Source organism: Mycena indigotica (genome assembly GCF_014461135.1).
Source record: "Mycena indigotica strain 171206Taipei chromosome Unknown Mind.scaff0003, whole genome shotgun sequence".
Lineage (NCBI taxonomy): Eukaryota > Fungi > Basidiomycota > Agaricomycetes > Agaricales > Mycenaceae > Mycena > Mycena indigotica.
In genome coordinates, this window is record NW_023503002.1 from 4,203,751 (window position 1) to 4,215,391 (window position 11,641).

At 56.2% G+C, this 11,641-nt stretch overlaps 1 protein-coding gene across 1 annotated transcript; it reads right to left on the minus strand.

Moving 5' to 3' along the window:
* Nucleotides 1–120: 120 nt before the first annotated feature.
* Nucleotides 121–1,683, minus strand: MIND_00388900 (uncharacterized protein; the record flags this gene model as incomplete). Its single annotated transcript, XM_037360720.1, has 8 exons — nt 121–496; nt 543–632; nt 680–850; nt 897–1,063; nt 1,118–1,215; nt 1,269–1,496; nt 1,543–1,577; nt 1,628–1,683. 8 exons carry the CDS (start codon nt 1,681–1,683, stop codon nt 121–123), a joined length of 1,221 nt encoding a protein of 406 aa, XP_037223605.1.
* Between the last annotated feature and the right edge of the window lie 9,958 nt (nt 1,684–11,641).

Sequence of the window (11,641 nt, forward strand, 5' to 3'; positions counted from 1 at the left end):
GACCTGGAAATAAGTATTTACATGAATTAACCATGCTGTGATACAATATGTAAATCCTCAAATCTATACACACGGAGTCCTGAAACGGAACCATATATAAACGCAATAAATATATAAATATTACCTCTCTGGCTGACGCAGACGCAAGCGCTCTGGCGGGGGCGTGAGCCGGTCGTCCCATGCCTCCGCGGCGCCGGGTCCGGCCCGCCGTTCGACGCGCACTTGGTGCATGTACCGCTCCACCTCCGGCGGCCACGCGCGCTCGCTTCCCGACACGGAGTCGCTGTCCTTGAGCACCGATGAGGCGGTCGGCGCGCGGCGGTGATGCACGAACACGATGCTCCCACGCGATTCGAGGTCTGACGTCCACAACGCGTGGCTCCCCGTCGGGTTCTGGCTAAGAACATGCCCGGGGCCTTCTTCGTCGACGTAGTATTCTGGCCCGACCGCCTTGTGTACGTTTAACATCAGGCGTGCCACAAGCATCGCGGCAAGGCTAATAAGCGTCAATAGCACATTTTATATATACTGCAGAGACGCACTTGGATGATACCCAAGACATACTTGCGGCGATGAAGGGGTCGCCGAAGTGGTAGAGGAACAAATTTGGAACGTTGACCACGGCTATGGCACTTCAAACGGAATCAAAATCAACGCCAATTGAATGAGACGGACCCACAGGAAGTACAGCACCCCATCGTGCACCAACCGTGTCAATAACGGGGCCCGGAGTTGTTCCCTCCCTCCGACACGTATGCGGCGGAACGATATGGCACGATAGACGGTCAGCGCAAAGATGACCACCTCGAGTGAGAGCATGATCTCCCATGCGGCGGCGATCCGGACGGCACTAGTTGAGGGTAAGTAGAGAGTTAGTCAGCGGAGCAGACACGCACGACGCGCGAAATATGGGCTCAGCGCATTGGTGGAAGCCCTGCGGAACGATCCCTTTTGAGCGGTTTGGCCGCGCGTCGAGCACAATGCTCTCCAGCAGGTCAATATCGGTCGGTGGCGGCAACATTGTGGGCGGTTTTGGATGGGGACCATGAGAGACGGTGAGCCACTGGGTTTTAAACGTCAGCAAGATGAAAATTATTCCGTGTTGAGAGCCACGCACCCCACCGACCCCCACAACTATGGATCCCAGCGCGAGGAGGCCGAATAGCAGGCGCCGGTTTAGCCCGAACATGGCGTACACGCGGAGAACGAGGATAGCTGGTATTTATGGTCAGCGCTTCAGTAGGGCAGGGAATGTGGTGAAACCGCACAGTGTACAACGAGCTGCTGCGCCATGAGGAAGATCTTCTTCGCTAGCAGCAGCCCCGCGCACTCGGATGCGGGGATGGGCAGAAAGGTGAAGAAGGCCATGCCCATGTTCGTGACCAGTGCAAGGTACCGGTTGAGGATGAACCACCGCGCGGAGGGACGCATTGGGTTCGACCAGATGAATCGGACTTCGGTCGGAAGGGTGAGGAAGTGGTCATAGATAAGGATAACTAGCGCTGGGTTCAGCAAGAGGAGGGAGGCTCGACATATAGTTACCAAAGGCAATCATGAATAGGATGCGGTTCAGGAATCTGGGACGGAGGCATTAGTAGTCCTGCTTAAACACGAGTAGACAACGCACGCATCCGCCATAAACGTAGTGAGCGCCTCAAGCTCGCGAGCGCTAGGCGTCGTCATCGTACCACCCCACTCGCGGTCAGCGCTCCAAAGCGCGACGAGGTGTAGGGAACGTGGGGGGAGGAGAAGAAGAAGGAAACACCGGCTGCCGCTGCAATGGGACGCATGGCCAAAGCTAGCCCCGTGCGCCACGCCGATCCTTGTGTTTTCCAGGTAACCATTGGGTAACCATGTGCATGCACTTGGCCCAAACGACGTCTACACCCGGGCGGTGGCCTGTTACACATTCAGCGGCCGAAAACAAGTGATTTTGGCGGTCTGGTGTCACCCAAGGTGAAAACCGCAGGTCGTTTTCTTCGTCGTCGGCGGGGGTTGTCGAGGGAGAAGAGTCACTGGAGTGGAGAGAAGAAGATCCTCGTTGTCAGCCCCTGGGCATGTCATATGTCAATCACAATTTCGATCTGTCACTGATCATCACCGTTGCATCGATTGTCGCTGGCAGGCCCGCACGATGTCCTAGCCGTTCAGGTGGACGAAATGAAAACATTAAGGGCGCCGGCGAACAAGAATATAGCCAGCACCGGCTCCGAACGGCACACCAGGCTGAGACCGAAGAATTCAAATCATCCACTGGCAGATTCATCGATCCGCGGGTTTCAGGTCTGGACTCGGAAACGCTTCTCGCAGCGCTTCTGCCCATGCACCGTGATTGTTTCGTTCTCCTGCCGCACGCCAACTGCCTGTTCGATACGCACGAATTCCCCGAGGGCATTCTCTGCGCTCACCGTCTGCACACACACGCGGGCCGCCTCCGAGTCCACCCCATTGACCAGTCGGTCGAATATGTTGTCCGTTGCCACTAGCGCGCAAGGGCTGTCGGAAGGAAGCGAGAACGTCAAGCTCCCTCCGTTGATATGCGCAAAGGCGGAGATAAGCTGTTGTTTCAGCCGCTTCACGGGCCGGTCGGTGGAAGAGGTATACCATGCCAACGACGATATCCCGGCCTGAACAAGAGACAATCAGATTGAAAAGCAAAAAAACGATGGGACGTGGTCACCTAAACCGCTCGAGAGAAACACCGTGTCACTTGGGCAGGTGCTTGCGGATTTTCCGTGTAGTTGGATGAAGGCGCATATCGAAGATGGGCAGCTGCCGTGGGTGTATTGCCAATCGAGAGTGGCAATGCCCCTGATTGTATTTTGAGAGTCCTATGTATCCAAGGCTGGGATTAGAGAGGCCCAGAAGGAAGTTGCCCTGACAATCCAGCATGTATCTTATGCATTAATTTTTTTTCTAGCAGCATATATGCATACTAGATTATAGTTGAATATATTCATAACATATTCATATTGTGCAGCTGAATATGATTGTACTATACTACAAATATATTATTGTGTTGGAGCTCTCAATATGATATGATTAGAATATATTATGCCCATAAAATAATATAATCATATTTGGCTAGCACTATCCATTTTGTAGTACACTGAACTCCTGCTGGAGACAATGTCAGGGGCCCTTTCGGCCCGGAGACGCGCCCGATTCCGGTCCGACTCCGGTTCCGACTCCGGTCCGGCCCTCCATCTCGCCCGCACAATCACCGATCCGTCAACACCCTCCCGACGGTCGCCCTGGGACCTCGCCTGCGACGCCGCCCAAGCCTTCTGTGCCCGACAGCGGCAGCTACGGACAAGCAGTATATAGTCAGCTACCTAGCAGGCAGACCCTTAGAGTTTCTTCTCTTTGGATCCTCCCCTGCTAGGTCAGCTTCATTTGTATTCGCTTACCAATGTTCACGCTTTGGATCCTCCCCTGCTAGGACCTTGATCTCAGGCCTCCGGGGTTGCCCTTACAGCAGAAGAAACTCTCTACGGGATCAACCGGACAAGATTGCCAGGTTCGGCGCTGACTCAGGCTCGGAGTACGAGTCCGTTCCGCCCTCGTCACCGCCCCTGCCACTTGTCCCCTCCTCCTTTACTCCTGTGGTCCCCGCACCCGTCATGCCGTCCGGAGTCACTCCTACCGCAGACGCCCGGCTGGACTCACTCGAGGCGAAAATCGATAGCCTAACTGAGGCCCTTGCTTTACTCACCAACCAGGGGCTCGTTCGTTTCCGAGTTTCGACTCCGGTTCGTCGAGGAGAATGAGCAAGATCACGCTCTCTCCAAGCTGGAGACTTCCGCCTATCACATGGGTACAAAGGATGTCTACCAGTACACCGACGACTTCGAGGACCTGATGGACCTTGCCGGATTCGAAGACGCGCTGGTCAAGGTGACCAAGTTCCGCCACGGACTTGACCCCTTGATCAATAACGGAACCAAGCTGATCAAGTCAGCCCCCCCCAAGACGCCTGGCAGTTTGATTCGGACTCCGTTTCCGGTCAACCGCATCCCGGCTCCGGCCCCCTTCCGCCCGGTGGCTCCGGTCGTGCCACCCGCGGCCCGCGCCCCCGCTCCGGCGCCTCCAGCTCCCGTCCCTATGGAGTTGGACCGCACCAGGGCTCGGGGTGCCCCTCGCCGCGCCTGCTTCAGGTGCGGCGACCCAAACCATCTCGCCCGGGATTGCCCCCTCCCCGCCGATGTCCGCTCGATGGACATCCTCGACGAGGTGATCCAACAACTCGGCGACGAGATGTTAGCGGAGTTGATCGCCCGCTACACGGACACAGCTGCCCTGCCGGAGACGATAGCGGAGTCGATGGCCGGAGAGGATTTTGTCCCCCGCGACGAGTGACTGGTGTGCCCTCGTTCGCGTCTATAAATCGTTTTGCCTCCTTGTATGATGAATGCAGTTCCTTGCCCTACAATGAGCCCGAAACGAAAGACACACCCTCTCCTGCCCCCGCCTCGACTCCGTCTCCGACTCCGCCCGCGACTCTGGTCATCGTCCTCCGCCGCCTCACTGCCTGGGAAAAGAAACTGCCCAAGCAGTACACCGTTGCCGCTGCCCCCGGGCGAACTCCCTCCACCTCCCGTTGGAGCTTGAGTCCACCACTAGGCGCTGAAGCTCTCACCTCGGGGCTTGTCGACTGTGGTGCCACCTCCGACTTCATTGACACGAACTATGTTGCTCGGAATGGCATTCCGGTCCGCACCCTCGATCAGCCGATTCCGGTTTTCAATGTCGATGGCACCCCCAATGACGCTGGCTCCATCAAACAGATCGCGGACTTGGTCCTGCGCTACAAGGGCCATGCCGAACGAGTTCAGCTGGCCGTCACCCATCTTGGCAAGCAAGACCTCATCCTGGGGTATTCCTGGTTGCGGAAACATAACCCAGAGATCAATTGGGAAACCAAGGAGGTCAAGATGACACGGTGCCCCCGCAATTGCTCGACCTGCCGTGAGGAAGAGCGCGTCGAACGGACCGAGTTGCGGCGACTCCGGTCGCTTCAGAAGCGTCTCCGCTCCGGCCCGTTCCCCTCGGTCTGCGCCATGGACCTTTCTGGGTCTGATGACGGAGACGATTCCGTCTCCGGTGACGACTCCGGCCTGCCTGATCTGACGCCGGACTCCGACGACGACGATGACGATGGTCAGCTTGAAGATGGTGACCGCATCTTCTACACCTCGTTCCGCCCCTCGGAGGAGATACGCGCTGGCAGTACTGTCTCGCAACGCCTGGCCGAAGCCTTCGCCAGGAACTCCGCCCCTCCGCCCTCCGAGATCCCGGACTGGGCTAAGGAGTTCCAGGACGTCTTCAACAAGGAGTCCTTCGACACGCTACCGGAGCAGAGAGCCTGGGACCACGCCATTGAACTCATCCCCGACGCTAAGCCCGCCAACTGCAAGGTGTACCCCATCTCGCCCCTCGAGCAACGCGAGCTCGACGCGTTCATCGAGGAAGGGCTTTCGACGGGCCGGATTCGCCCCTCCAAGTCTCTGATGGCGTCTCCGGTCTTCTTCGTCAAGAAGAAGGACGGCGGACTCCGCTTCGTCCAGGACTACCGTGCTCTCAACGCGATGACTGTCAAAAACCGGTACCCCCTTCCGCTGATCAACGACCTCATCAACCGGCTCAAAGGCGCTCGTTACTTCACCAAACTCGACGTCCGTTGGGGCTTCAACAACGTCCGGATCAAGGAAGGTGACAAGTGGAAAGCGGCTTTCCGGACTAACCGAGGCCTGTTCGAGCCCTTGGTGATGTATTTCGGCCTGACAAACTCTCCCGCGACGTTCCAAACGATGATGAATGACATTTTCCAGGATCTCATCCTCTCCGGAGACGTCATGATCTACCTTGACGACATCCTGATCACCCATTCCGACCTCCGGAAACACCGGCAGATTGTCCAGGAGGTCTTACGGCGACTCCGGGAGCACAAGTTGTACCTTCGAGCGGAGAAGTGCGACTTTGACAAATCGTCAATCGAGTACCTCGGAGTCATCATCTCCCACAACCACGTCGAAATGGACCCCGTCAAGGTCGCAGGCGTCTCCGCTTGGCCGACTCCGGAAAACAAGAAGGACATTCAGCAGTTCCTTGGGTTCGCTAACTTCTACCGCAGGTTCATTCGGGACTTCTCGACCCTTGCGCGCCCTCTTTTCGTGCTCACCAAGAAGGACCAGCAATGGACTTGGGGCGACGCGGAGGCCTCCGCGTTCCAAGCGATCAAGGACGCGGTCACCTCCCGGAACCGGTCCTGGCGATTCCGGACGACGCACGGCCTTTCCGACTCGAGGCGGACAGCTCTGATTATGCGACGGGGCGGTTCTTTCACAATCCGCCCCGGACGGGAAGTGGCACCCTGTAGCGTTCTATTCCAAAAGCTTAAATGATGTCCAGCGCAACTACGAGATTCACGACAAGGAGATGCTCGCGATCATCCGCGCACTCGGAGTATCGGCATTTCCTCGAGGGTGCCGCGCATCCGGTTGAGATCTGGACTGACCATAAGAACTTGGAATACTTCCGAAAGGCGCAACACCTTAATCGTCGGCAAGCCCGGTGGTCTCTGTACCTCTCCCGGTTTGACTTCACGCTGCACCACAAGCCTGGCCGCGATATGGGTCGACCTGACGCCCTCTCCCGGAGACCCGACCACGGAGTCGATTCTGACAACTCCGACGTCGTCCTTCTGCGGCCTGAACTCTTCCACGTCCGCGCACTCGAGGGCGTTTCCGTTTCCGGTCCCGGCTCTGAACTCCTCCGCGACATCCGTGATGCCCTCTCCGGTGAGCCTGACCTGGAGGAGCCCGTCGCACTAGCGGCCCGGCAACTTCTTAAGGTTCAAGGTCAAGCTCGAGGCCCCCGCCTCCTCACGGTCTGACGAGTGGGCCGTCTCCGGCGGTCTTCTCCATTTCCGAGGGAAGATCGTTGTACCAAAGGACAAGGACCTCCGGAGACGCATCATCGAGCTCTGCCATGACACCCGAGTCGCCGGACACGCAGGTCGTTTCAAGACCTTGGAGTTGGTCTCCCGGAACTACTGGTGGCCTCAGATGTCTCGCCATATCGGCCGGTATGTTGCGACCTGTGACTTGTGCTGTCGCACCAAGGCACTCCGGAGACTGCCCCACGGAGAACTGCACCCCACGGAAACGCCCCGGAACGCTGGCATACCGTCTCCGTCGACTTCATCGTAGAGCTTCCCGAAGCCCATGGGTACGACGCGATCATGGTCGTCGTTGACACCCTCGGAAAGCGCGCCCACTTCTCAGAGTGTCATACGACGGTCGATGCAGTAGGGGCAGCCCGCCTCTACTACCGGAATGTCTGGCGGCACCATGGGACTCCGGAGAAGTACGTCTCCGACCGCGGCTCGCAGTTCATCGCGGACTTCACCCGAGAACTGTGGCGTCTAATCGGCATCAAGCCCGCCACGTCCACCGCATACCACCCGCAGACAGACGGTCAGACAGAGCGCGTCAACCAGGAGCTGGAGCAGTACTTGCGGATCTTCACCAACTACCAGCAGGACGACTGGGATGAGCTGATTCCGGCCGCGGAGTTCACCTACAACAACCACGTTCACTCCTCCACGCAGCAGGTCCCCTTCATGACGGACACGGGACGGCTCCCGCGCATGGGCTTCGAACCCGGAGTCCGTTCTGCCATGGAGTCAGTGAACGAGTTCCCGACCGGATCGCCACTGGTGTTGCTGAAGCCAAGGCCGCGCTCACTAAGGCCAAAGAGGAGTACAAGCGCTACTACGACCGGAGACGGACTCCGTCTCCGGAGTTTAAGGTTGGCGACCGTCTTTGGCTGGATGCCTCTGACATCAGGACGACTCGCCCCTCGGAAAAGTTCTCCCATCGCCGCCTTGGACCGTTCAAGATAGTCGCGGAGATCAGCAAAGGTGCCTACAAGCTCGACCTCCCTCCGCGCTACTCGAAGCTCCACCCGGTCTTCCCCGTCGTCAAGCTCGAGCTCGCCCAGGACGACCCCTTTGACGGACGCCCGGCTACGACCAGCCCCCTCCGGACCTCGAGGACGGAGTCCCGGAGTGGGAAGTAGAGGAAATCCTGGACGCAAGGGTGAGGTATAAACGGCTGAACTACTTCGTCAGATGGAAAGGCTACGACGCATCGCGACGACCAATGGGTCCGCTTCGACCGCGTCTTCGCCCGGAGAAAATCGCGGAGTTCTATCGTAAGTACCCTGGCAAGCCCACGACACATCGCCTCCGCGACCTTCGACTCGATTCCGTTCCGGTCTATGCGTCGAGACGCCGCATTCAAAGGGGGGTGATGTCAGGGGAACCTCCCTTTCGGCCCGGAGACGCGCCCGATTCCGGTCCGACTCGGTTCCGACTCCGGTCCGGCCCTCCATCTCGCCCGCACAATCACCGATCCGTCAACGCCTTCCCGACGGTCGCCCTGGGACCTCGCCTGCGACGCCGCCCAAGCCTTCTGTGCCCGACAGCGGCAGCTACGGACAAGCAGTATATAGTCAGCTACCTAGCAGGCGGACCCTTAGAGTTTCTTCTCTTTGGATCCTCCCCTGCTAGGTCAGCTTCATTTGTATTCGCTTACCAATGTTCACGCTTTGGATCCTCCCCTGCTAGGACCTTGATCTCAGGCCTCCGGGGTTGCCCTTACAGACAACACAATCTGTTGGGACTGCAAGCTGAAAGAGCCTGGCGGCCGGTTGTGGCATGTAGAGATCATACTGAGGATGGGGTGCAGAGAGGTGAAGGTCGCGCTTCACGGCAAGCGCAGTTGTTGGTACCACAAATATGCCCCAGCCTTTCTCATATACACCGTCGAGCGAGTATTTCTCTGCGAGTATGCAGAATGACTGGGAACCAAGGGGGTTCAAGATTCAAAACATGGATATAGGGTCGGAAAGTTTTTTTCCAACCTCTGGGGACCCCCTCCCCTAGCTATTAACTTTTTAGCAACGTCACGTGCTTTCCCAAACGGGTGATAGCATCACATGGGCCCGACGCCCGCCCGGCCCCGACCATCACACAATGGGTGACTGGTGAGTCACACCTCACGCTTGATCCCCAGTTTCGGGTGGCTTCAAGCAGGGCCGGGTGGCATAGCCCGTTGTGCCCAACACTGTCCGGAGCGGCCGGCCGCAGTGTGTCCGTTCGCGGGGGCCGTCAAAGGCGCGATCACCTGTGTTGACATCACTGGGAGTCTGATTCTGAAGAGGCCGGGCGGGGGAAGGGCGGAACGCAGTGGGGGAGCCGAAGGAGAGGAGGACCGGGGAGATGGCGGGACGGCGAGCAGAGCGGGCCTGCAACGGGCCCGGAGGTGGTTGTCGGCCCAGAAGGGCCCGAGTGTTGCCCGCCTATAGTCGGCATGCTGCATGTGTAGTAATTCAAGAGAATACTAAAATCTCTACAATACTAGTAAATTCCCCAATAAATTATTCATCAACTTGCCACTAGTGTATGCATAGTCCGGCGCATCAATCCCGACCCATGGCGCTGTCACATGCCCGAATTTCCTTTTTGGATGCTGTGCATCCGCGTGACGTTGCTAAAATGTTCGCAACTCCCTCCCCCTCCTGCCATATATAGTAATATATTCTCACGATCAACGTCATGTGACCACTGATGTTATCAAGGATAAAAAATTCAATCTTTGTGAAACTTTTTTTTTGCAAAAAATTTTATATAAGTATGTGTATGTGTATGTATGTGTATGTGTATATGTGTATGTATGTATGTACCTAGAACCTTCAAACACACATGGCAAGCTATATCAACTCCTCAACATGTTCACCTCTCATCAATTGCTTGACAATGGGCCTATGACAGAGTGAGCTGTCCAAGCTCATAGGCCTGAATATATGTGGATATAAGTATGAGAGTGGTGAACTTAGAGTGTATATACTATAGACGTCGAAGCAGGAAATGACGTTTTGGAGAGTGGCGCCATTGGTGATGCAGCCCCCCCCCTTACATCACCCCTCCCCCCCCCTTTGAATGCAGCATCCCGACATATAGACCGGAACGGAATTGTGTTGAAGGTTGCAGAGGCAATGTGCCGTGGTTTGCCAGGGTACTTATGATAGAACTCTGCGATTTTCTCTGGGGCGAAGACACGGTCGAAGCGGATCCACTGGTCGTGCGACGTGTCGTAGCCTTTCCATCTGATGAAGTAATTCAGCTGTTTATACCTCACCCTTGCATCCAAGATTTCCTTTACTTCCCACTCCGGGACTCTGTCCTTGAGGTCCGGATAAGCAACTCATCGAGGCCTCAAGGGCAAGGTGGGCGTAGGTGCGAACCGCATAGAGGAATGCGCGGCCACGTTTCCTATTGCCATTGAAGGTGAATGGGGGTTTGGTCGCAAGACCATTTTTGAGGTGAGGTTGATGTTGCCAAAGAGGGCTTCGGAGTCGCCCTGGACCGGAGTCGGAGTCGGAATCGACGTCTCCGGCAGTGGTGGTGTTTGGTGTCTGCCAGCAGTATTAGCAGCAGCAGCGGCAGCGGAAGCCTGGTTGGTGAGTAAAGCAAGGGCCTCAGTTAGGCTATTGATTTTCGCCTCGAGTGAGTCCAGCCGGGCATCTGCGGTGGGGGTGACTCCGGATAGCATGACAGGTGCGGGGACCACAGGAGTGGAGGAGGAGGGGACAAGTGACAGGGGGTGGTGACGAGGGCAGAACGGAGTCGTATTCCGAGCTTGAGTCAGCGCCGAACCTGGCAATCTTGTCCGGTTGATCCTGTAGAGAGTTTCTTCTGCTGTAAGGGCAACCCCGGAGGCCTGAGATCAAGGTCCTAGCAGGGGAGGATCCAAAGAAAAGAAACTCTAAGGGTCCGCCTGCTCAGGAGCTGACTATATACTGCTTGTCTGTAGCTGCTGCTGTCGGGCACAGAAGGCTTGGGTGGCGTCGCAGGCAAGGTCCTAGGGCGACCCTCGGGAGGGTGTTGATGGATCGGTGATTGTGCAGGCGAGATGGAGGGCCAGACCGGAGTCGGAACCGGAATCAGACACGTCTCCGAGGGGCTGAAAGGGGGGGTTCCATCAGTGGCCTAGATTTTGAATAAATCCAAGGCCCTGGTCGCAGAGCATATGATGTTACATGTGATGTTGGAATTACCTCATTTGGTAATTCTGACGTCACGTGCTCACGGATCTGTAGCTCTGATTTGTTGGAAATTGTGTGCCCATTTTTGGCACCTAATTTCTCACAAAAAGTCCTGCTTCCTGTGGCTGTATTGGCGCAAAACCCCAATGTGTTTGAAACTTATGAACTTTGTACAAAACCACCTTGTATACTAACCAAATACTAACTAGGACTACTTACTTCTACTGTTATTGTTGCCATAGTACCTATGTACTGTGAATATTCTTCTGGCTCATAGTGACAAGGCTAGTAGTTACCAGTTGGCAATAATACTATCAGTTGAAGAAGAATCACATAGTAGACTATCAGCTACAAAAACCAGAATGAGTCAATCAGATGATGGATGTATTAAATGAGATCTCAGATCTGTTTTTGTAGACACAACTAGGATGAGAAATGCATAAGGTCACACATTCAGATGTTGATTGATGAAAATACTACAGGATCGAAAAGGACAACAATAAATATCCCAGCTGCCCCCACCCCTGCG